We start from the raw sequence: 27,562 nt of genomic DNA, 5'->3' as shown, positions 1-27,562 counted from the left end.
TACAAAAACCTCCCTCAACAGGACTGCACAGCAACAGCATGAGGAGGTCCTGGAAATTTCATTTAATTGTTTCAATTCCATCTATTACATTAGCGTTGCCATTTTTTAGTTTCTTAGTTACTCTCCATTTTGTGAAACATACTGTACAGTCAGTTCTTATACTTTACAATATTTTGAAGGATATTATTTCTTCTGTTAAAGAAGGTGATTCTGCCCATAAAGATGCATTATTCTAAAGTTTTTCACAAGCCCCATTGCACTTAAAACATAAAATTCAATCTAAGACAACATAATTAACACTTAATAATGCTTATAGTCATAAGTTCTTTATTTTCAATGTTTATTTTCAAAATTTCCTGATCAGGTCATCATTAAACAGGTGATTGTTACTCTAAGTTAATTATACAGCATTTTGCAAATTCACTCCTCAAGGACAGTTATACCTTTCCCTTTGTGTAATTCATTAAATTAAACAATATACAGACATACATTGTTCTCAATGTACAGGTGACTGATAATACCTTTAAAGTTTTGTCCAAAAACATAACTTTCTTCATGGGTTAGATTATCTTCAAAGGTTATGTATCATATCGATTTTAAGATTGTTCTCTATATTTGCAAGCTAAAGAAATAAAAGCTTATTGGGGCTATTTGTATGAGATTATTATGTGGACATTACCCTCTAGAACTAAAGAGCCTGTAAACATTTGCATGGTCATATGATTGTTCTTTCTGCCTGCCGGATTAGTTCACTGGACTATATACTGTGTGACTTCATGGTCTGAGAGGTGGGAGAGTGAAGCTCAGCTGGGGATAAACTGCACTTGTGACAGTGGCTGTGAAATAGTGGTGACTGTCTTGGTCCCTGCAGCCCCAGTGTCCTCTGCTTTCTGTTCCAGCCTGAGCTTGCAGTAACATGGTGAGTTAAATAATAAGACTCATTAAGTATATTACTTTTAACTTGCCTCTGAGGTGTTTCAGAAGTCACTGTGTTGAGTTAAGTGTAAAAAAAAACATAAGTAACATCCTACATATGTCTGAGGGATAAAATAATGAGGTTAATTGTTTAATTGACTGCTCAGATTAGAAACAAAAAGAGTAACAGCCAGGACCTTCCTCCAGCGCAGGTCCACTTACCTTTCTTCTTATAAAAATCTGAACTTTTTTTTTTTTTTTAAACTGTGGTTTAACACTGTGCAGAGCAGAGACTCTGAAAGCGATAGTGATTAAAAATGAATCAAAAGTTTTAAAATATTGAGCAGATGGCATTGTCTAAAAAACACTGGCCTGAACTTATTAAAGGAGATTAAATTATCCTCAATCACTATAATGCAGACTTACTGATGGAATCACTTTTAACCTACTTTACAAGTGAATAAACTGTCCATTATACCACAGTATATTGCAGTTGCTGAAACACGATTTGCTTTGTTCTGACACCATTATATTTATGGCTGGGAAAAGTATAAAAATCTTTAAAAAGTTGAGTGATCAACCAGTTAGGACACAAAAGAAACACTGAACACCCGCAGCCCCTCGGCTCCTCTATACTACTGACTCAAGTGAATCACTGAACTCTTCTGTTGTCATATTTTTATTCTACTGATGTTTCTTTCTCCACGGCATTTTTAATCTCAGTGAAGATATTATTTCTATTGATCTCGACATTCTTCTTAGCTGCTTTCAGGAGATCCTGAAGCTCATTTTCACTGTAGGACATGTTGAAAGTTGAGTAGGTCTTCCTCATCGCTTCAATCTTTTCTTCACCTGAGGAAAGAATGATGATGGTCAGTGGAAGGATGTTGGATTTTGATCCAGAATTTAAGAATGGACCTCACTGGCCTGTTGTGCTCATTGTTATTGTGACCAATTTCAGAATAATTTGAGTCCATCAGAAGGTTAGTTCTGACAAGTTTGTTTCCCTGCTTCTCCAGCTCGGTGGCTGCTCCCCTTCAAGGTCTACCTGAAAATAAACCTTAACTCTGTTTTACTTTGTTATTTATTGTCCATGGTTATTTAATCAGCTTGTTTCTTGGTAGTTATTAATCAGAAAGATACCAAAGTACTTTATATTAGTAGGTGGAGATGCTGTTTATCCACCAGTGAACTGCTCACCTGAAGCAGCCATTCTGACCAGCAGCAGATCTAGAGAAATACGGACAGCACTTCCTGGTAATCCCTTAACGAACAAATAGATTTCAATAGCACAAATCATTCAGGATTAAATGATTGTTTTTTATATTACTACTGGACATAAAAACTACTAAAAGGCTCCCAATCAATATTCTTTTTTTTTTCAAAATACTGCTCTATACAATTCTCCAGAAAACAGATTTTAGCATTTTTAAAACATTCCATCCTTTTCATCCATTACTAGAAAGCCAGTTATTCCTGGTAAGGGCTACAGGTACATCAACCCAAAGCCTGACCCATGAGCACAGGGTGCAAGACAGGACTGCACCCTGGTGGGGACTCAGCTACATTGCTGTACTTGTTTTCTCTGAAGTCTGTACTTCATTGTAACAAGAAACTAAGTTTCTATATGCGAATGTACATTTCTGGGATGAGTCTGGCAGAAAATGGCGGCCACAAAATACAGAAAATATTGAGAATATCTGAACATTGCATGAATAATTAAAGTCTAAACTCTGTAAAGCTGTTCCTACAACAATGGGAGGTTATTAAGACAAAATAAAAAATTTGGGTTTTATACTGCATGTGTGTCTTTTGTAGTATTAATGTTGTGAAATACAACACAACATTAGTAAAGACATGGTAATGCTGTATTATTTTTATTTTGTTTTTGCTTGCAAATGTTTGACTCTTAGAGTACTATGTTCTGTTCAAAGCTGTTCCCTGGGAATTTTGCATTGTGTTATTGTATTGCATGCTCTCTGATAAGTGGACAAGTTTGGCGGGTAGTCTCAAAAGACTTAGTGCTTTCCAGTTTGATTAGACTGGAGTATATGGGTAAAGTATATAGAGTTTTGGTGAAACAGGAGGAGGGTGCCTAAGAGCCTGCAGAGAATGACTTCTGATCCACTGGGTTTAAAATGACTCTGTGTGTCAGCACATAATAGTTCTTCAGTCATTTCAAAGAAATTTGGGCAGCATTGCTGTTTGAAAGCACTTTAAAGTCATGGAGCACATTGTAGTGTTAATTCAGTTGTCAAAATGAAGAAGAAAATATTTGTCAATTTGCTATTGTTCGTTTTAGTGAATGATGAAAAACAGAACTAAGTAGTACCCATGGGAGCTCTGATTCTATGTAGAAACCTCCAATAGTCAACTTACTGCAGAGGCTTTGTTTCCTTGGCAACTAAACCAGGAAGTGAAACCCAAAAGGCTGGATGCTGTTCGTTTAGCTGTATAATTACTGAGGCAGCCACTCAGATTGCACATCAAAACTCAATACCACAGTAAAATGACTCTGTCATAAAGCTACTGTACATAAAGCTACAGTACATATTGCTACATAATGCTACATAATGATACATCACACAGCCCAGAGAATTTTCATTGGTCATTTGATAGATGGCACTTGTGGTGGATTGATTATTTTTTATAAAAGGTAGAACACTGTAGTGTACCTCACTTTTTTATTTTCATCTACTTGTACCACTACCAAGAAAATATATTTTTCAGCTATCAACATTTCCCTTTAGCTAGGCTTTAGTTATGATTCCATATTAATAATCCATATTAAGAGGATTTAAAGGCATACTGTAGGACAACAGACTATATCGAGCCAATGTTTTCATTAATATCTAACACACCACTTATCGATCTATTTTGGACAGTCAAGATTCCTTGGGCAGGATGATTGAGCTTGCTGCATGGTGCAGCCAGCTTTCCATGACAATGAATTTTGATGCACATTTTGAATGGCTGTATAGTTTCCCAAAAAAATATTCATGCCAGTGAAGCAATGTACAGTAACTGAAAATGTATCCATTCATCCAGTTTCCAACCATTCTATCCACCACAGGGATGTGGGGTAGCTCGTCCCAGCAAGCAACGAGCTCAAGGCAGGAGACACAAAGACTCTTGCTTTTTAGTAGAATGTTATCAATTACATGAAATCGTGTAAGAATCACTTTTTGCATTGCAACAGTGAAAGTACAAAGGTTTTCATGAAACTGGCATTATTATGTAACGGGTAGCTGCATCAGCATGCGTAGGCTGCAAAGGAACAAGTAATAGGTTTATTCCATACTGAAAAAAAGAAGAAAGAAAACACAGCGTTTCGGCCATGGAGCCTTCTTAAGGTGTCCTTTCTTGCCACTTCCACACCTGAAGAAGGCTCTGCGGCCTAAACTTTGTGTTTTCTTTCTTCTTCTTTTCAGCATGGAATACAGTAAACCTATTACTTGTTCCTTATTATGTAATAGCCTAATATGATTTTTATCTTTTTGTGATCATTTTCAGATTTACAGTACTGTAGTTTTTCTTTGGTCTTCCAAAGAATGGCGTCTCTCTGCTGAACTCAATATTCAATCTACTCAGTACAGCATCACATTTCATCCATTTATGATTGCTGCAATACAGAACAAATTTTCTGCTGCATAGTAGACCACTACAGAGTGAATATAAATGCCTCAAATTCTATTTTTAAGATTGATTTTTTGTCTGCATTGTAAATGTAAATTAGTTAATGATCTTAATTCTAAAGTACAATTGAACAAACTTAATCCGTCTATTTTCAATCTGCTTTTTCCAATTCAGGGTAACACGCGAACCAAAGCCTATCCCAGGAAGCAGCAGACACAAGATGGGGTACACCCTGGATGGGACGCCTGTTCATCACAGCAGACATACACTTATCTGTACACCTAGGGCCAGTTTTCTCCGAAGCCAATGAACCTACCACTACTGTATGCCTTTGGACTGTGGGAGGGAAACTCCACACAGATACAGTAGAACTCCAGGTCTGGAATTGAAGAGTGCCCCAGTACTGTAACTTGCAAGGCAGCAATGCTAACCACTCAGCCACCATGCTGCCCATGCCACCTTGCTAAAAAACGTAATATTCCAAAGACTAATGAATTAGAGTAAAACATTTTTAACTGCATGAATGAAATGTGACTGAAACTAATTCAGTTTGTTGGCTAAAAGTAAGTGATTTTAGTTAATTTTTAGTTGACCGAACCAAAATTACAAGTATGACTAAAATACAATTATATCTTATAGACATTTTATTCAACTTAAGTAAGACATTACATATATCAAATATTAATGACTAAATTAACACTGGGCTGCCTTGCAACCATAAGTCTTGTCTTTCACCAACCAGTGGTGAATTTCTCACAGCAGTGACATGAATCCTATAGCTGAAATCTAAAATGCCTACTGCTTCACTTGCCTCCACAGTTGTCCTTGTTGAAGAGAGGGAAGTGCATCACAGTGGGGGTGTTTTCACCCTTGAAGATGTAGACGCTTGAAGGACACTTCTTCTCCTCCTCACTCATTGCTGGAATGGTTGGGAAGGGAATTTTGTTCTTATCACAGTATTGAGCTGCCTCGGTGACAGTCTGAAAGGAAGAAAAAACACAGAGACTGTCCACCCTCACTGTCATCAACTGATCAGTCATTCGGTCATTACATTGTAATAAAATGAAAAATAAACAATTGCAGAAAAACAAAAACATAGATAATTTTTTTTATCCAGGCAAACTGTGGATATATTATTTGGTTATAAGAAACTACAGTTTGAGTGCACAGACTGAATATCCAATAACTTTATTTATTATTAGGAATATTAATATTATTATTCTGTTCCTATAGTATTCTATTCTATTCCTATTATTAATAGGAAAGCCCTTTGCATAACTAATCTGATTTAAACTAGAAAAAATATGGGCAAATTATACACTTATGGATCTTTAATCCAGAAAGTAAAATTAAGAGGCACTGATGTTTAAATGTGTACTGTACCTGGTGAAACCTTAGAGATACAGTAGGTACAGTACTTCAGCATCTTCACAGAAACCCAGAATTAGGCCAATATTTGGCTACCAGCTTGTCGAAGGCCAGCTTTATGGTAGAGCAGTTTGAAATAGAAATCTGACATTGGCACACCTACACTGTAACTGAGGGAATAATCACCTAGACTACAGGAGCTCCTACTACAGCCTGAGCCTGGGCCACTGAAGTGTGAACTCAAGACAGCAGAACTTGACGTCACCTAGTATGATGTACTTTACCATGAATGGGTCTCCATCGCTGAAATCAAAGGACAGAATGAGCTGCACTCCCCTGTCTCTCCTCAGGACCAGTGGGTAGGCACTGTTGATGGACAGACCAGCATCTATGAGGTAGATTTTGTCCTCACTGTTATCTAGGGATTGTGTAAACACAAGAGAAAGAGTTCAGAGGTGTATTCAGGAAATGGCAAGAAGCCACTGTACTAGGAACTGTTCTAGGAGATCTGATCTTATGACACAGCAAATCCATGAAATCCATGGATTCACAGTTTAAAAATTGAAAAAGGTGGCTAACAGCAATATTTTAAGAAATAAAAGTCAGTGTTAAAGGTTGGTCTTAAACTTTTACAAGTTCATCCTGCTATGGTTCTCCAATTTTTTAAGTACTGTGAAATTGCTTTGCTCTTTGAGTTATTTTTTATATACCATTCCAATGTGTAATGTAAGTGTTTCCTTGATTAATTTTTAAGGTTCAGTTCAGTATCAGAATGACAGTAGTCCTGGATAAAGGCACCATCTTACTAGGTTCTCATAATTCACCACAGTAAGCATAATGCTGTATTGTGTTATGGGATACAATACTAAAATACAGTATATTCAGATTATTACATCATCACTTCAAGATTTCAGCTGCTGGCTCACCTACAAATGAGAAGAATAAAGACCTGTGGACAAGCTTTTTTAACTTGTCCATCTCTCAGGGACATTCACTAATTTGTTATAGTGCTTTACAAGAGAGTTTGTGCTGATGGGAGGTGTGGGGTGTCTCTCTGTGAGGTGCCTTGCAGGTCAAGTCAAATGAGGACCCAGACCAGCTAAATCCATCTAACTTTATGGGTGTTTGGCCAGTTGTGTGCAGCTACTTGGGGAAAGCCCAGTTACAGCTGGCCTAGTCCTGAAAAGCTGACTAGTAGATTGGAGACCTGTTTCAGTGTTGGAACCAGTCCTAAGCACTGTTATACGTTATTTTCTGTGCAGCTGCACTATATTGGAGTCTCACCTGTGTTGGGGTATTCATGCAGGAAGTTGTACTTGGTTCCCCACATCCAGGAGCTAAATATTTTTAAAAGCTTGTAGGGAATGATGAATGGGCACACAGCAAATTTGGCACAATTTCTCGTCACATACCCATAGGAAGCTGAAAAAATAGATAAACATGACCTGTTGTTTCTGGGCAGGAAAAGTTCAAACATTTTCAAGCATGTAAGACTGGTACAATCCAGTAGACAATATGATTCTATTGAGCAATTACTATTCCCAAAGATTACATTCTTGGACAGAGTTCTTGTATTAATTGGATTCTTTTGGTGTTGACATTATAGCCATATTTTGCTGTTATGGTACAGTAGGTTCATCTAACCAAGAAGAACAATGACCTTTAACCTTCAGTCATTTCTTTTCTGAACAAAAAACACAGGATTCACCATTTAAGGTAATTTAATGTGTATATTCTACCTCTCAAAATGCCACATACGCATAAATTAAAATCAACATGATGGCATTCTATCTTGCTGTTTAAACTTGTTGTTTACAGTAATTGCCATTGTGCCAAATCAATATCATCAGAACATTATTGCCAGCCTGATCCTCTAAATATAGTGATGCACACTGACGAAATTCCATTACACTTTAGTTTAGACATGATAAAATGTCCAGTGGAAATACTGTACTTGTCAGAACTCAGTCCTTCAATTCTGTATCAGTGGCTGCTAGAAAAAGAGGACGAAGGAATAAAATTGTTGTTTTTTTATTCTGGAAATGCATTTAAGACACCAATTGAAAAATTTAGCCAAGCTAAAAATCCAGTATTTTAATCCAAACTAATTCACTGAGATGCTATCGTCACTACAGAAGGTCTGTGTGTGCATACAGAACAGTTTTCTCCAAAAGTACTCATACACTTGATACAATGTAACTGAAAGTTGATTTAGCAAAAATGCAAGTGAACAGTCAGTACTTTTTGCACAAATCAAATTCAAAATTTTCATGTTTAGTTATTCGATTTAACAAATTAATGTACCAAATTAATGAATTTGTTTTCATGATTACAATTTGTAGCCAGCTGTACACACCAGACTGTATGTGCCAACACATGAACAATGAGCTAGGGTTTTCACAAAATAACTAAACAGGCTGACCCAGAAGTGTTTGTTGGAGACTGAAATCAGTGAAGACTAAGAAGCAAGCTTAGACAAGCAAGATTTAAACAAGCAAACTAGAGATGTTCTGAAATGAACGACACTACAAAAGATTGCTGCTCTGGAATCAGGCCAGATAAGATCAACCAGATACACTCCAAGGCTTATAAGAATGTCCTGCACTGATATACTAAAGGACATGGCTTTATGTCATCTTGAGAAGAGACAACTGTGAAGAAACCTGATACTCCAAAGCCCTCAAAGGCTTTCCTTCAAAGAACTAGCCCAGTATTTGTCTGCAGAATCAATAGTGAAAACCCAGTTGTATTTGTGTCAGTGGCATTTGTGTTCCTCTCCTCCTTCTCTGGATTCATGAAACTATATGCTATTTATCTATCAATCTGTATAGGTGGGCCCAATGACTTCTACTGTCTTATAACTATTTTTATATGACATTAAGAGCAATCAATTCGATATTAACTGCCCCAGTCTCTCTCTGTGCTTCTGTATCTGTTGTGTTTCCCCCCCAGAAATAATTCATGTATTAATTATCCATAATCTATTATGGTATTATAACCATAGTTATACTGTAGTATTGATTAGTTTGATTAGTATGTATGTAGTATGATTGTGTTTGGCTGGCTAGTGCTTCAGGTGTGTAAAAGCTATCATGTGAAGTGAGGGGTGCCTGTACATCTAAATCATAGAACTGTATATTTTCCAAAACCTACTTACCTCCATTCTCTGTTGCTTGCGTAGTGACCATGAGCTGTTCATTTTCTTCTGAAATGAACGTGAAACCAAACATTAAATTAGAAATGCAAGTATTTTTAAAGGCTGCCAAACAAATTCCACTTGTATTAAATTATGTGGGCATCTGATGTAGCAGCGAGATTGTTACGAAGTCTGTATTAGTGGTAAAATAGTACTTTAAAAGACCAGAATATATTTCTATGAAATTCAACAGTTAAGCAATGTAGTAACTTGAATTTTAGAGCACAAAGAAGTACCATGTTTAGTATTGTTTCTGCATTTATTTGATTCTCACAAGAATGTAAGCATAAAAATTCAAACCACCACTACATTGTTGTCGTCATATTTGTGAATTTTGTTTTCTTTCTTCTTCATAGAGACAAGATAGTGACAATTTCCTTACGTGTGACTTCTGACACTCAGCAGACAGTGAGAAGGGCTGCTGTGTACTGAATCATATGCTAGAGATCCTGTTGCTGTCTTTACACAAGTGAAAATAGACCAATTGTCTACAATAGGAAATGTTAAAATAATGAAATAAGAACTTATTTTAAATAAATATACAGTAATACATTTTAATTAAATTAAAATGCATTACTGTATAGGAATTGGAAGGGAATGTTTTTATTTATTTTTACACATTTTTGTTTAATGTGAAGCAATTTTTTTTGTCTTCTGGTAACAGCTTCCAGGCTTGTTCTATTTCATGATTCAGTTGATTTTTCTGTTGGCTGAGGTTTGGTAAGTGCTGCTGATGCTTTATGGATGCAGTGTGAAAGGGTTTTTGTCATGACTTATGAGCAATCTCTGTAAAACATTGTGATTGCCAGATTCTTACAGCATCACTAACTCTCTTATTTCAGGTTGTAATGAACAGTTCTATCCGGACCCTATGCAGACAAAATGATCCAGGGAAAAGTGAAGAAAACACAGGGGGAAAAAGTCATGCAGGATACGGGGATGAAAACAGGGGGCGTGTCCTTGGTGCGCTGGTGTTCGGGGGAGGTGTGGCCGAGGAAAACAATCCAGGAAGAAGTCCAAACGAGAATCCAAAAGGAGGCAAAAGTCCAAGGCCAGGTGATCCATCCAAAACAGGAGATTAAAAACAGGAACCGGGTCGGAACCGGCAGGGGAAACGGGAACAGGAAATTAAACCTTAACGGGACCAGGTGCTTCCAGGTCCCGGACTCGCCTGGTGCGGAAACCAGAGCAGAGCCCTGAATAGAGTGAGTGCCTGGCTTTTAAGGAGAACTGAAAAGGGGTAGGAACAGGGAGCAGGTGCGGGCGATGAGTGGAAAACAAGGAAGGTTCTGGAGCGTCCTTAAGAGGAGGGGTTTACGAACATGACACAGGTGAGACACACTTGCCTTCAAAATGGTAAAAGACAGCTTCGGAAAGAGCTGATATCATCCTGTGCTGGCTGTCCTTGCCGACGATGTCCCACGTATCATACATCAGGGAGACCAACTCGTATATCACCTTTTCATCTGGTGGACAGAGAAAACAGGATAAAAGAGTCTCACACATGGTAAGTTACAGATGGGGGAAAAGGTTTCCTTCCAGTTGTAATCCTCCTTGCATTCTGAAGTAAATTTAATTCACATGTAAGAGAAGCATACCTTTGACAATGTTATTCATAGATTTGAGGATGTGTTTGCAGTCTTTGCCCCAGAGGAAGTTCCGATGGAGGTCAAGCAGCCAAAAGATAGCACTCTTTTCATATTCATCACCTGTGAATTAGACCCACACTTCGAGTACAAGTTTAGAAAGAAATCAGATATGGAAACATTTTGTTTCCCTTACTGGAAAGCTAAAGAGTGAATAGCTATAAAAAAGGGCAGTGTGCTATATGAATCCTGCATCTAGGCCTAATTCAATAGCTAATAATGTAAAGCATAAGCAATATAATAGAAAATTAATACATTAATAAATCTGTCAGTTCATTATTGAAGTTTATAAATTCAGATTTGCCATTAACTCAGCTAAGCAGGAGCCTGCGTACAGTAGGCAGGCTGAAATTGTCATTTCAAGAGAACTACAGTCCTAATAGGGATACTCCCAAACACAGCAGAAAAGTTCTAAACTAAATTAGCCTTGAAATGGAAAAATAACTGCAAAGAGTTTGGAACAGGTAAGGGTCTGGAAGTTATGACGTACAGACATATCCCAGAGAAAAGATTATATTAATGTGTTCACAGATATACTGGGGTGTTTAGAGAATACCAGGCCTCTGTGAACCCCTACATTGGCTTATTTTCCAGTAGAGTGCTTTCTAAAAAGATCAAACCTGCCTTTTCTAAAAAAAGTTTCAGCTAAAGAACTGTGGTAACTGTGGAAACTTGTAAGTTGCTAGTTTTGACAGTGAAAGCTACTTGAGCTCTTTGTGTACCTTTGTGTAGTTATCATGTTGGCCCCAGTTGGTCAGAGGAAAGAAAACACAGCAAATTATTCTAAATACCCCACATATCACCGCATCACCAAATGCATTTTCTACACTCCAGGACTGCAGAAAGAGAACAGAGCCCCAATGTTCTACGGCTATGATGCAGAATAGCCTTAATAATATATTTCAGTCTTAGACTGCTATTCTTCCTAGTCTAACAATGTACTGTAATTATAGGGTCTTGTTCTCCACACTAGCAGGTTAGATCAGTAGCTGATCCAGCAGTGAAGACCTCAGGCAATGTGGGAGAAAAACAGAGAAAAGGGAACACTGAATGAGAACTTAGAACTCATCTCCTGATCAGTGATTGAGTGAACCTTAGTTTGAACAAGATACAGTCAACATTGGATTGCCTGGATCTGACAGTGGGGGATGTACAGAGTCTTCAGGTGTGATATTTCTTGTACCAGTCTTGGTATTCAGTCATTACTGACTCATATTGTCACCTGTAAAACAGGCCAGTGGGAGCACCCGCTTGGAAGTCTTGGCTTGAAAGACAGTTACCCGGCGATGGATTATTGTGGGTATATTAAGACTACCCATAAACTCTTAAACCTACACTGAATGCATGTGACTCAACTAGCTTTACTGTTACCTAAACTGAGGTCTTCCTCATCTTCCTCCACATCATTGTAAAAAGAGAACACATCTTCAGAGGGGGGTCTCCCTGTGAACAGAAGAGAGGGACAGTTATTCTGTGGTTTCATTCTGACAGAGATACCTTCTGATTTATTGATAACCCACTGTGAGTTTATTTCCAAATGTGGTTATATGAGGTTGTCATATCAATATGCTTATGACAAGGATTTACAGAGAAATGCAAAAATGCAAAACAGAGAAATGCAAAACAAAGGGGATATTCATGTGGACACTGCATTGAGGAGGGATGGGAAGATGGGAGAGGAGAAGGACTAACTCTAAACTTCAAAAACAACATTCTGGCACAGAATTCAAGCCAGATAAAGTCAAGGTCTCAGAACCTGTATGGCTGAAACATAAAATCACAGTGCATGATGTTACAGACCACCAAATTCAGAAAAGGATTATACTTCTACTGGATATTGTTGGAGATTAGACCTCTCCTCATGCAGATTTGGAAAAACAGTAGGAATGTCAGAAGCTGACCCTGGGATGGTAGACATGCTTAATGCTTAATGACTACTTCCTTACTTAGAGCAGATATTTGATTAATTGGGTATTTTCAAAGAAGTTAGGACAGAGTGAGAAAACAGGATGAGAAAATCATTAAAGAAAAATGATCATAATCTGGTGTTGTCCTTAAGTGTTATATGCCTTGAAATTATACAGGTAGATTCCAGATTAAAGTTCCATTTCAATAAAGCAGACATTGAAGGAAAAAGAGTTGAAGAGAAGCAGAATGGAGAAGCATAGGCATGGAATCGGTGCAGAAAGGATGAAAACAGTTTAAAGACAGATCATCCTAAAAGCGAGTTAATCAAAGCCTAGAAAACAGTAATTAAATAGTTTAATAAATTTGTTAAGTGAAATATAAGGAAAAAGCATGGGTAAATAAGTTTTGTTTTACAGTTTTACAACAACAAAGGTCCTGTGAAGGATGGAGTAAAATCAGAGTGAGACATGGAAAACCTTTAAATAAGGAAAAATAAATAACTCATGTGTTAAATGAATATTTCACTCTGGTGTTTAGAAAGGAAGAAATAAACTCTATGCCTCAGGAAGAACTAAGTTCTGTATTAATTAGTATTAGAGCAGAGCTATTACAGATACTAGATATACTTTAGTTAAACAAGCCCGTTGGTCTTGATAACATTAAATCTATTCTCCAGAAAGATACTGCACAAGACATGCCACTCATAGACGTTAACTAAACTTTTTCAAAGACCTTTCAAAACATGACAATGAGTGAAAAATAGTCTGTCTGTGAATTGGTTCTTACAGACCAGTAGGTTTGGAGTCTATCACATCTACCTGTAAGGATATGGAAATGAAAATTGGAACTGCACTAGGAAATCAAATTTATGCATAGCATTAGGATTCTAGGGAAATTTGCACATGATACCTTTATGAACAGATTAGCAAACAGTGCAAAAAATGAAAGGGAAATGATCATTTAGACAGAATGAAAACAACTGCAGAGTTGCACGTGCATAGGAGACAGAGAATTGTGAAGATATTTATGACAAATGTCTTGGTCTATAATTTGGTGCATCATCTACAGTACATCCTCTAATGTATGGGAGCTAGAAAAAGAAGAAACAAAATGCAGTATCATAGAGAGGTTTTATGTTAAAATTGGATAATAAACTGGTAAGACCTTGTGTATAATATTATTTAGACTTCTGTTACAAAAAAATATATTTTTGCTCTGGGATCTATAAAAGATAAACCGGGCAGGTCCCTGGGCTCCAATGATTCTCCTACTCTCACAAACTCTGAGAATTAGACCCCCTTGAAGTCTTGAACAGGGGAGACTATGGAGAGGATCAAGTTCAAATATTCAGAAGCCTCAAGGATTAAGGTCAAACCAAAGAACTGCTGATTCAATAGAGAACAGGATTCACTTTTTATACACAAAATATTGTGGAAAATCAGAACAAGCTGCCCAGCCATGTTGTTGAAGCCTATAGCATGGGTTTCATTGAAAAATGCCTGGATACCATCCTCAGATCAATTAAACAAAGAACAAATGGGCTAGATGAGCCAAATGTCCTCTTCACATCTTGACAATTTCATGTTCTTGTTTTTATCTTTTCCTGTGCCTTCAGTCAAAGGCAACTTTCTACAACTCTAATAGATTTCAAATCATTTTTTGTGCCCCTAGTCAGCCTTTTGATTGAAAATAAGAGTGATTCTCTCTGTTTAATTTTGTTGTAAAGTCAGACTTGGGGTCTTTAATATGATTTATTCACATTGCTATTGGCTCATGAGAATTATATAGATAGTTATATTATAGTTGTATATACAGTAATGTAGTAAAGCCTATGTTTGTGAATGTGGCATATTGATTTTCAGATTTCTTAGGTATTTGTTTTACCAGTAGTGCAACTGCTTTTTTTGAAAACCAGTGAAAGACTCTGGCTTCTATTTTTGCTGTTTGTGACTCTGCGGAAGGCTGTCTGTCTAATTTCTCTGTCATTCTCACTTAATATCTTCTGTCAAATGATTGCCCTGAATCTACAGTACATTCCTGGTATTTACTGCCTTTCCACCCTCCTGACCTTGACTGTTATGGAAACATTGGACAGATACCTGCTCTGGCAGTCAGTATTTAAAGGAGGCCTAAAGAGTTCATGGCTTTCTGTTACATCTTGGTCCCTTATGCTTGCCCTGAATCCAGTGAGCACTGTGTTCAATTTCAACAGTGTGTCTCAGTATGGTCATGGAAGAGCTTGCAGTGTGAAAAGAGGCAGATATTGTAGATCTGAGTCAGGACTGCCCTGTTCTTGCTGCTGGTAGAAGAAAAATCCATAATTACAAAGCCTTCAACAGAGAGATTAATCACATCTTTAAAAGGTGAAACCCTGGAACCATGTTATTGAAGCTGTAGGTGTGGTTTCATTCACTAAAAGGATACAATTTCAGCATCCAATTGGGCCACATAGAGTAGTTCAAATACCCTCCTATCGACAATCAACTTTATAGTAATTTTATGTAATGGAGCAGCAAATTAACAATTCCAGTTCCTATCAGGTGAAGTACAAAAATAAAAAGAATTAAGTGATGATTTATAAATTAAATTGAATAGATCTTTCAAATATATTGTAAATCCACAATACATACAGAAACTGGTCACAGATCTGTAAGAGATTTCCCACATTTATGTCTTTTATTAAAACATTTCTATGACACAACGCCCTTTAATGTTTTGTTAATGTTGGATTCATTCCAAGATAATTTACACTTTGAAATACAATTGTCCATGAAAATTTCTCAAACAAACAAAGGAGCCACTAACAACCAGAGGAATCAAATTATTGGGTCAATTATTGTCAGTTAGGAAGAAATAGTGTAGTGGGATAAACAGCTCAAAACAATGACAAAATTGATCCTTCTGAGTGAGAAGAAACTATATTCTCATTTCTAATTTTAATTGATTCACCACCATTTCATTATTGATTCTTTCAAGCAACTAGTGTTTGCTGCACATAATCACACCTGTTTCAATGTGTAAAAGGTTGTGTACCTCCAGTAAGAAGACGCCAGATTTTGTGGAAAAGAAAATCAGAAAATATTCTTACTGTACCTCCAGAACTCTGGTGCAGGTTTCTATGTAACTTCATATTTCTTTTACGATGGAAAAAATTGTATATCATTTCTGAAATGAAAAGAGTTTAAATCAGAACAATGGCTACATGTACGTTTAAGAAAAAAAGGAATTGACAAATGTTTTAATTTTCTAACTACCAAATCTTGAACCATATACAGTATGACTCAGCTTTGTGGACTCAGTTCCTGTATTGTTTGAGACAAGACACAGTTAATTAATTTCTGAAGCTTTACCCTGACATCTGGAGCCCCAGAGTTTATTTCTTAGAAAAAAATGGTGATAGAGAGAGAGGAATGGCTAACACACCATCTTCAGTGTCGTTAGCACTGAGTTGATTTACTATAATTTACAGTGTATTATTACAGTCTTGCTACATTGAGCATTTCAAAGTCAAAGTTCAACCTGGATCATTTCAGACAATTGTGCCTTTCATTGCACTTTATGAAGAAAGTTTAGGCTTTTATACTGAAATATATATTTATAAAACATAGACAACCCAACCAAATAAAACAGCCTCCAATTAAAGCACAAGATCTAACTCTATAGCACAGGTATTGCCAGTTTACAACAGGTCAGTGTCATCTGCCATCTGTGACCAGGAATTCCTTGAGCAGTCCTGGAAAATCAGTAGAGATACTGTACCAAAGGACATTAAATTCCCACTTACTATAACACCAGCCTGCACAAACACCTGATCTCATCTGCCATCAGAAGCTAAGCAGTCAACTCTGGTTAGTAATGTGGATGGTACACTAGGTGATTTTACAGTACCAGGGCATCTTTAGTTTGCTCTGCAGTACTGATCCATCTGGAATCCACCATGTGTCTGGCTTCTTTCAGGAAGAAGCTGGATCCTTGGGTGAAATACTGTACTTTCTTCCAAAAAGGCAAGAGGGGCCAGGTACTCACCCTCTGGTTTGTAACTGTTCATGTGCTCTTAATTGAGAGCAGCACCACTCCTCCTGCCACACCCTGTTTCCCCTGGGTTGCTACAAGGGCTGTAGTAGTGTGTCAGCCTTACTTATATGTGAAAAGTACAAATTAGGTGGTCAAAAATTAAAAATAATACTGAATTCTGTTTAAAAATTGCACAAAAGGTAAAATACCTATTAAGAATTTTTTGTTCTCCTTCATATCGCCTATGGCACTTCCACACAGTCCTGAAGAAACACAGAAGAGTATGAATTGATCAGGAAAGCTGGTTCATTGTTGAACTAAACTACAGTATAAACAGTGAGTCCTTCTTCATCCCACAGGGACCCCTGCAATCTCCCAGGGTCACCAGTTATTTGATTATCTTTTGTAAGGCTTTTTCACACTTCTCATTATTATTAGCTGTTTACTTATTCATTTATTAATTACTAAGTAATTAATAAATTATTAACACATCAGTCTGCTTCAAATCAATAAGTGATGAGTAAAAAAATAATGAATAATCGATTAATCACTGGATTTCCGGTTGGTCATGCAACAGAAAAGGTCAAGAAATGATTTCAAGTATATTAAAAACTTACTCTTTCATTTATTATTTTTTTCTGCATTCCTTAAAGGAGAATAACCTTGATGACATACAATTTTAAATAATATTGTTCATATCAGCTTTAACTATTAATATATTGTCAGATTACACAGATATTATATACTGGCCATTCTGAAAAAATAACATTCTAAAAATAGAAGACGTACAAAACCGCTATGAATTTCTAAAAGAAGGGATATAGACCTTGCAAGTACAGCATGTCCAGCTCATCTTTGTGTTTTATCTTGTTTCCTCCATGGAATTGACTCCCCAGGGCACTGGTGTCTACGAAGGCTCCATACTCAGGGTATCCTGCTTCATGACGGGTTATTTCAAACCACGTCCCTGCAAGGGGAGAGATGGGGAGGAAAGGAAGACAGAGAAACAGAATTCAAGAATCTTGAATAAATCAAGAAGAGCACATTGCCAGCCAACAACTTCCACTGCAATATTGTCACTTTATGTAAATTACCTCGCTGCTTCGATCACTGATTTAAGAAGCTGCATGGTGTTTGGTTTCTAATGTCAAACACCCACCATCTTTTCAAGCACAAGAACTGCTTATTTTACTGTTGCTGCTTCTGAAGCACTTGCTACTAACACCACTACAGCTGCCCTGGGTGCAGCATTGTGGACGATTGTGGTGTGGGTTCAGATCCTTGTCAAGACACAGCAGCTGTGCTTTTAAGCAAGGAAATTTACTCAGCTTGCTTGAGCAAGATGCCCTGATTAGTGCAAGATGTAAGGGATAAATGATGTTGAATGTAATTTAATTTAGCTGTTACTTCATTCTGCTTCATGCTGCAGCTGTTGATACTTTTACAACTGCTGGTAGTGCTACTACTGCCATTGCTTTGAGAGATACTGCTGTTGTTGCTACGAGCATTAATATGTAATATTATATATTACAAGAATTCCCTAGAATATTTTTTAAGCCAATTCATCCCTATAATGTTGGCCTCTAGAGCAAATACAGTATATGAAGTGGGAGTCTTGCCTTTGTTGTATTTTTCCTTGTCATCCAGCTGTGACTTATTCACTGCAGCATAGATGGGGTAAGGGTTGGTCATTTCCGCATCTTCCTCCTTCGAAAGTTTGCGATCGTCCATCTGGAAAGAACCAAGTGTGTATAAATAACCATCAAAGTCCAGAGAAGAGCCACGGGACACATTCAGTTCTGATGAAAGGCTGAAGGCACAAAGAGGACAAACACAACAGATCTGAATTGAGCGTTTTCTGTATTGTGAGAGATGAGAGGAGACACAAATACTAATATGCAAATGAAGGTGAAGAATGATATGCAAAGTGTGAGCTGGGTGAGGTGGTCTGTACTGCCACAGAAGCTATGATTGCTGCTGGAAGTGGTGTTTGTTGGACCCTGTGGTCTGTGTGGGTCCAAATGCTCCGGTATAGTGGCGGGGACGCTTTACTGTAGTGGGAGCCGTCTTTCAGATGACACATTAAACCGAGGTCCGGACTCTCTGTGGTCATTAAAGTGAAAAATTGGATTTGGAGTTATCCTGGTGTCCGGGACAAATTTCCCCCCTCAGCCTTTATTGTGGCCTCCAAATTGTCCCCATGTATGATGGTCTGGCACCCCCTCCAGGGTGTACCCTGCCTTGTGCTTGTTGCTTGCCTGGTAGGCTCTGGCTTCCTGTGACACCATAGAGTATAAAGTGGTTTGGAAAATGATATGACATGATGACATTTGCCTAATACTGTGCTGTGTTTCTGTACTCACCAAATGACAAATACAGCAATTGGTTAGTGTAAAATCACTGCTGCTTCAGTTGCACATGCCTCAATTTGAAAAAAAAAGTCTCAAGAAATCTCACGACTTGCATTTTGTGCAATTTTGTATCCAGCCATTCAAGATATTTGTGGGGGAGAAAGAGATATGCCTTACAGCATAAAGTTAGGTTACTAACTATCAAATGGTCTATCTGTTTTTGTAACTGTTATAAAATCATTGGTCTATGGGTTAATTGAATCACTCTTGTCTTTCTATTAAAAATATAATCATTAATACTTTACAATCCTGCTATTGCTCTGTAAAGTATTCACAAAGCAGTGTAGATTTAAAGAAGGTTTTGTTCTAAAAACAACACAAAAGTAAATGTTGTTTTACACCATTTGTATCACTGAGTATGTAATCGTCTCATTCTGTTCTGCATTGTCACTGAAAGTCCATATTTTAAATTTAAAACAGTTCTCACAGCATGATGCTGCTGGTGTCGGCCTGGATTGAGCACAGATTCAATGAGATGAAGGATGAGGACAGCAAGGTTGAGCACTTGATTGGTCATGTATAAAATATAAAAAGTACAGTATGTATATATTTTATATTGATATATGTACATAAATATAAAAAGTATAAAAAATGGGTGGTATGAATGGATGGATGTTACAGCTTGAAAATATTAGTTGTTTGTTAAAATATTAATATTGTTAGCAAATTTACCAGTTTCCTGACAAATAAGTGTTTCTAACAAAGACTGAGTTTTGTAATTTCTTTGTAATGGTTGATCTACATTAATGGGATTCAGCATTTCTACCACTATTTCCAACTGTGTAATTTGCAATCTATGTGTACTAGGGCAACAGATATGAGCATTTTCATGAGAATATCTATATGAGAAACTCAACTTTTTGCTGCTTTTCCATTACAGATTCAGTGAATGATTATCTTCTATGGAAGATGTCTGATATCTGTAAGGGAGCTGGGACTCTCACTTCAAATTCATCTTGAGAGAACCCCTCTCTCTGGATTAGGTCACCTCTTTAAGGTGAAAATGAGTAACACAGAGCTGCAATTTGTCAGTCCAGCTTCCCTCCCAGCTACTGTAAATCGCAATTGAGAGTGCAGGTGTTGAACACTGCCAATGATAGATGCTACACAGAGGTGGCTCACACTGACCTCTAGTGGCCAGTTAATGTAACTGCTCCCAAAGGCGTACTAAACACCTTCTACTTTATTGTCTCCTGGAGGGCTTTATAGAATCACCATGATTTTTGCTGTTATTGGTATTATTAACACCAATATTTTATTTTTTTCCTATTTATAACTGAACATGAAAAGAAATCCTTTGTCACTTGCCATTTGTCCTTTCCCTTCGCAGACACTTTTGAGGAATCTGACACTATATTTTATGGAAAAAAGGACAAGTTCACAAACCGACACCCAGACAGGGAGAAAGAGACACTGCAGAGTGAGACAGAGAGCTTGACTCACATACAACTGGTTACATACTGTACAAACACACATACAAGAAGGACAAGAATGCTGACCTCTTTCACCACCATGTAAACAAATATTGCCGCCCAAATATCTGTACAAGAAAAGTTCTCATCCTCTATTGTCTTCGTGATTCTCTGCCAACTTTTTTTAAAGCTGAATTTTCCATTGTTGAGAGTTTCCACCATTTTTGTCTCTGCATCCTCCACTTGAGAGGACCACTGTGGGTCACGGTACAGAGAGGACATACACCTGCAGTGTTAGACACACAAACACACAGAAAACATTTCACCAGTGTATGCACAGCTGAATTCACAGCTTGAATCCTGAACCTTCTGAATTTGCAGGGTTACAATGCACACCTGACAGATCTATTGCTCTTTCAAATCTTTCAAGCACTTTGAGAAGTCACCTTTAAAGGCGCTTTATAAAATACAGTTTTTTAATTATTATTATTGTTATTAATATGAATATTATTATTATTATTATTATTATTATTATTATTATTATTATTATTATTATTATTATTCAAAATGGGAACTGAATTCACAGGCTCACAGCTGATCTTGGAGCCCAGTCTCTCAGACTCACCAGGTGGATCCTGACACTCCACACAGGTACATGATGGTGTCCAGCAGGTTCTGAGCCCCCAGCTCAGTTAAAGTCCCCATGAGAGCCACCATGGCGCGCAGACCCCCCCCAGAGCCCAGCACAGCGATGGGGGGAACACAGTCCTGATTGAGGAAGAGAGGAGAAGACAGAATCTAACACAGAGGTCATGGAGGCCAGGTCTAGTGACCCAGCGACTTCAGAAACACCATTAATAGTTACTTGGCCTTACAGTATCTTCTTTTCATCTTCCTCTCCTTCTGTCTCAAAGAGGATGGAGCTCTTACTTACTGATTGAAAGGACTCCCTTGTGATGCTCATAGATGCTGGGTTTATGTTAAATACTGATATTTTAAAGTATTAATTTTGAACCATAAAACCATTTGTAATTTTTCTGTAAAACAAACATCTACCAGGAGAAAACCTGTGATTATTTCTAAAGTCATATTGTTCTGAAAGATAATTTTGTCTATTTCTCTTACAGACGGTGTGCAGCAGTAAAGTGTCTGGTCTTGCAAACAGAGGGTTGTGGGATCGTTGTCCCATTGCTGTGCTGTCCTGCTACACTTCCTCTGTACTGCTCCAGTCCTCCCAGCTGTACAAATGCAGCATTGCTGAGGGTGACTCTGTGGCAGACTGGCCTCCAGTCCAGGAGGAGAACCTTCAGACCTTCCATCAGTCAGGACAGCAGCGTGAGTTTGAGCCTGAGCAGCTGTTAGACTAGAGTGTGGACTTTACATCACTGCATACAGCTTGGGGCGGTGCAGTGTAGAGGGTTTGAGTGCCCCTTGCAGACACTGCTGTTGCACCTTGAATGAGGTACATCTCTCCAGTTCTTCCGGTTCACCCAACTGTATAAGTGGGCACCAGCACTGCTCCTGTTCAGTTAGACTTACGAGCACTGCTGGGGAAATGCCTTGTGACAGACCAGCATCACATCCTGGGGGAGTCATGTGGTCTCTCGTCTGCTTAACACTTTAGAAACCAGGATGAGAGCATGCCCACTGAGCTGCTGCTGAAATCTGTTTAGCCAATTAATTCCAAATGTGGCAGACGTATGCACTGGGACATTTCAGATTAAATCATTAAAACTGGTAGTAAGATTTTTTAATCTTCCACAATTACAACTCTCACACCAATCCCTGTGATAATGATAAAAATGAGCACAGCTATTTCCACGAGTCTTTACTAGTGTTTTGTTTCTATTTACAATCGTATATGTATTTTATAGATGCAGCAATGTGGATTGTCAGTGGATTTAAGGTAGTATTCTATTTGGGCTCCGTTTAATTAAAAAAAGAATGTAGTTGCATTAAGTGCCTATTATATTTGGACTAATATGAATAAAGTTGGTGTAGTATTATTGCGGTTTATAGCTGTAGCTGTAAAGCATTACATATAATTGCTGTTGTTAGACCTTGAGGTCTTTGACATTAAAGTGTATATTCATCATCATGATTCTCACAAATTCTTAAGTCCAATGGCAATTTCACATTCAAATAAATTAGCAGTCTGTATGTTACATGCATATTCACAGCTATTCTTTTGCATCCTTCCTGACCTACTTCACTGCCACAATTTTCACTATCATATTTCAGGACAATGAACTCAAATATAATCTGTCAGGCTGTCTAATTTCAACTGACCACTATATAAGAATATACTGTAGTATAAGTAGAGATGAATTCCACACTGAAAATAACAAAAAAAAAAACACCTTTCTGATGTTGGGCTTCAAGATACTGTGAGACTAAATATGTTTCCAAGAGATTATATCAAATCACTACACTTCATTATCTATATCACATATCAATAACTGCAAGACTATACTGTATATATCAGATATTCCAATTTTACACATTATATTGTTTTATCAGAACTTGTACCGCATCACAGGGAATTTGGAGGCTCCTCAGGGCATTCTGAATTTTGATTTTTCTCTTTTGAATGTCCTTGTTCTCCCCCTCACAAAGAGTGTGAGCAACTCGGATGTAAGAAGCCCTGAAAGAAAGAGTGAAGTGACTGAGAAGATATTGGGGATGCCTAACTATCACATGTGTAACACACAAACTTCCCTTCACTTCACTGTGATATACCACACACACACAGTGACATGAGTCTGATGTACTGCACACACACACATGATAGCACATTGATAACAACAAACCTGGCTCATTCTTCATGCTGAAAAGTCATTTTCTGTGCTTCATTTTACTGATCCTGCTTAACTGTATGGCACAACCTTTTCTTTTAATACAGGGGATTTCAGTGGTATTTTCAGTAAAGGAGCTTAAAATTATCTAATGTCAGATAGACATTCTCTGTGCTGCAGTGTAGGCATCTAGGAAGAGTGCACTCATCTTAGACATATCTTCTATGTGTCAGTATATATATTTACTATACAGTATGTGACATTATATCCCTTGTCTGACAGGATCACATACTAGGATCTATTTAATTTCCTCCTCTAACAGGATTGGAGCCATGGTAGCTCAGACGGCAAGGGTGTCCCCCTCCTGACTGGAAGGTCCTGGGTTCAATCGCAGGTAGGGGAAAGCGATGTAACTTGCTCTAATTCCTTCCAGGTGGCTCCCAGGTCCACTTAGCCTGCTTTCCAAATGAGTACCAGGAGGTAATAGGCCACCTCCTGTGTCAGATGGTCAAGAAAATGGTGGCCCTTACCTCCCCATTCCCCTGTAGGCCTTCGTGACCTGAAAAGAGAACCTACCTACCTAGCAGGTTTAGATGTTGTGCTGTTTCTGGCAGCTGTGGGAATTCTGGCTTTAGATGTGTTATTTCATGGAAGAATGTTTGTCTAATTCGAGAGTATTTCTCACAGTAGAGAAGAAAATACATCTGTCTCTGCTTATCCCTGCTGGCAGTGGGAGCTTGTCCTCTCCTGGCAGCCAGTATCTATTGCCTGACTGTGGTTACTAAACCTGTACTTGATCTGGGTCTGTTTTTCCTTGGTATCTCTTACCCTGGTCAGAAACTCGTGTGTGTGTTTTTTAGGGGAATACAGCAATTCAGCTTGTAGAGATGTTCGAAATTGCTTTTTAAGACTGGATAGTCAGGAGAATGTTTGTGGGCATTTCTTCTAAACCATGTGTTTGCGGTGTTGTACCATCTCTCAGTATCCAAGGTGCAGATTTCCTTTGTGTGGCTGTCTGTGTCTTTGGTTTGAAAGTTCTCGCAGTGCCTTTCTGGTGTTTTTGAAGTCTGTGTCAAACCATTCTTCTTTTGCTTTTGTTTTATGGGTGTTTTTGTGTTCTTTTCAGTTTGGTATCAAGGCTATTATCCGAAATATGCAATTTACATCTTTCGTAACCAGATTTACAGTATGCTAGTTTTGTTGTTTTTTGTTGGAGTGTTTAGAAAAGGAACTCTGAAATTCCTGGTCATTTTGTGCTCTAGTATTCATACAGATTGTTTATTCACACCTGAAGAAGGCTCCACGGCTGAAACGTTGTGTTTTTTCTCTCTTCTTTTTTTTGCAGCATGGAATAAACCTATTACTTGTTCCCTTGCAGCCGAGCATGCTGACGCAGCTACCTACCTGAACTACTACAGATTGTTTATAGCCCATCTACATGACTGGTTGAGGTCACACAGCCAGCTGTGTTGTATCCGTGCTCCAGTATGGGTATTTTGAAAGAGTGTCCTTCAGTCACACTGGTGTTCTCTGTGCCTCAACACAGGTATTTAGATACAGTGCTCACCTATCAGCCAGATAATCTAGAGTTTGTCAAAAAATAAAAATGTATATCTCACAGATATTTAGACATAGATTTTGAACACTCCTTAAATAACGATGTGTGATTTAGAGCTCTCTTTAAATATCTATGTCATAGATGTTTGAAGTGAGCTGTCCTGAGAGGCAAAACTTCTCTGGGTCTCAGTAGAGGTATTTAGAGAGAGCCCTCCTGACATACCAATGTTCGCTGTGTCAATAAAGAAGTTTAGGAACAGTGCCTTATTCCCAGGTAACAGTTTCCCATATCTTAATAAAGAGATTTAAAGAAACTTACTTTTCAGTTTCCTCAGTTCTCCTTCTCTTTGGCTGTAAAGGTACATAAATAAATAAACATTGACAAGACTTATTAACATGACTGCATAAAAAGACGTTAACATGTTGAATGGCTGAATGGACTCCTCTCAGTTTCAAACTTTATGTTCTTCTGATGAGAATACAGGTACCTATGTTATGTCAAACTGCTACCCAATACAGTGTCTGAGTGTTTTAGGAATGTAGTCTTCTGCTTTTCAGAATTGCTTGCTCATTTGCTTTTACTGAAAAATAAAAAGTCCTCTGATGGAGTACTTACACACACTGATTTACCTGCAGGCTTGAACTGTGTCATGATACTAAATTTTCAAAAACAAATAACACATGAGTGCAACACATAATTAAAGAGCACTGCTGGGGATTACTAGTAAAACATATACCAGTGTAAGGCAGAAGCTGCAAGTCATAATTTAATTATCACCTTCTAAGCCTCCAAACTGATTTGATCCATTGCTTATTAGGCAACACTTTTCAACAGCAATCAGGTTTCCAATACTAACTTATCAATATTAAGATTCATCTACCTTGTGGGGGTCCATGCTGTCTTTCTTGTGAAGAATTCACTTGCTTCAGTGGATCTGTCAAAGAAACAATATGTCAGAAGAAAACTCTTCACATTAAGAAGACACCCAAGAATAGGTTGTACTAGTCCAGACTAAAGAGAGGCACAGGCCTCCTGAAAGTGATTCTCAGCCACATAGTTCCCAGTTTATCCTGACATATCACCTGAAATGAGCAAGGACCAGTTATTTACAAGATGGGCTTCCCTGTCATGTCCTTTAACTTTCAGTCAAGATGGCTCACTGGAGCAGGAAAAGTGTCTTCTGGCAGCCTGAGTCTTACTTTCACATGAAAAACTGACATTATTTTATGTCTCTAAAGTGTAATTATCAGATAACGAAAAACTACTATGTAAAATCGCCAGACGCATTCACTTTTGGAATATACAGTACAGGTACTGCTTAATTTCCTGAGTCAGATTGTAAAAATATTATTTTCCCACAACCGATACCTGGATCTACAATAACACAGAAATGATAGAAGGGAATGTCTTCCTGCAATTAACAAGTTTGTTAACAAATTCCATCATTTAAATCAATTATTAGTATATTTAAAGACATTATTTTTTTGTTCTGTTTTAAAGCAATGTGAGCCTCACCTTAAAGATTTCTTCTAAATCGAATTCCCTAAAATCCTGTGCAATACTGGAAGAAATGTGATCCAAGGGTTAAACAAAGGAATATTTTTATAATTCTCTATTACGATTGCATGCAACACAGTAGCTGATATTAAAAAAAAGGTTTCATGCACAAGTTTATAGAATAAGTATGGATAGTCTAGTTGTGTATATTATCAAATACAGTGATAGATAAGATAAGATCACTTTATTGGCCATATACAATTTCCTGCATTAGGAATTCATCTTCTTGCATACCCCAGCTTGCTCTCCATGAAACAGACAGGGAGAGAAGCTTGGGGTTAGAGCACCAGGTTAGCCATTGTACAGTACAGCACCCCTGGAGTAGTTGGGGTTAAGGGCCTTGCTCAGGGGCCCAACAGAGTAGGATTTCTCTGCCAACTGTGGATTTGAACCAGCAACCTTCCAGCCACAGGCACAGATCCTTAGCCACAGTGCCACCGCTCCTCAGTGTATACTAGTACACACTAGAACCTCAATAATATTGTTGAAGTTAGTTCATATTTAGGCCTTTTACACTAGCAGTTTACCGTAATGTGTCCTGTACATACTCACCTGTCTCAGATGTTCCTCAGTGTGGAGATGTATACTAGTCCAACTGTTCCACACAGAGTATTTATACATCTGGAGGCTGCAGTGCTCTCCATATTTACATACAATGTTCATGTCTACAGTTGACGGCAAGATAAAAGGCCAAGGTCCGTGGCTGGAAGCCAGCATTTCATTTGAAACATAACCTCGATTCCACCGAAATATGTGACAAAAAAGACAAGCCTAGTTTGAGAAGTATTTCCTGTTTCATCTTTTATTTTTCTCTGTTACAAACTGTCAATTAAAGATTAACCTCAATGTTATCCCAGATAAATATGTATTTTAAAATCTTTTACAGATGATTCTTCTAAATATTAACTTAATTAAAGGTACAGTTACTGATAAAACAGAACACAACCTAATTGTACACATACAGTAGGTATTACAATGATGCTGTTGATTTAACAGTTAGTCCAAATATGTAACTGAGAGCCCAGGTGGCACAAAAAAATAGAACTCAGTAGGTTTTAAAGGAATTAAGTCTGAGTCTTCTGACTTGGACCACATATCCCCAATCTTTGTTCATATCAGTAAAACGTTGCCAGTAACTTGATTGTG

The 27,562-nt window shown here is 37.8% G+C and overlaps 1 protein-coding gene across 1 annotated transcript; it reads right to left on the bottom strand.

Moving 5' to 3' along the window:
- Positions 1-310: 310 nt before the first annotated feature.
- Positions 311-26,423, bottom strand: LOC148646791 (cytosolic phospholipase A2 gamma-like). The gene is made up of 12 exons (XM_088609467.1): positions 26,375-26,423; positions 25,740-25,793; positions 25,178-25,209; positions 23,036-23,150; positions 21,132-21,274; positions 20,594-20,792; positions 18,303-18,414; positions 10,458-10,581; positions 7,204-7,373; positions 6,204-6,337; positions 5,363-5,531; positions 311-1,767 (listed from the first exon to the last, which is right to left on the bottom strand). Exons 2-12 carry the CDS (start codon positions 25,752-25,754, stop codon positions 1,595-1,597), a joined length of 1,386 nt encoding a protein of 461 aa, XP_088465593.1. The 5' UTR covers positions 25,755-25,793; positions 26,375-26,423; the 3' UTR covers positions 311-1,594.
- Positions 26,424-27,562: the final 1,139 nt, after the last annotated feature.

The sequence above is a fragment of the Lepisosteus platostomus genome, chromosome 16, assembly GCF_059453375.1.
Source record: "Lepisosteus platostomus isolate fLepPlt1 chromosome 16, fLepPlt1.hap1, whole genome shotgun sequence".
Classification (NCBI taxonomy): domain Eukaryota; kingdom Metazoa; phylum Chordata; class Actinopteri; order Semionotiformes; family Lepisosteidae; genus Lepisosteus; species Lepisosteus platostomus.
Note: the sequence above shows the minus strand (reverse complement) of the source record. Positions and strands in the feature narration are given on the sequence as shown.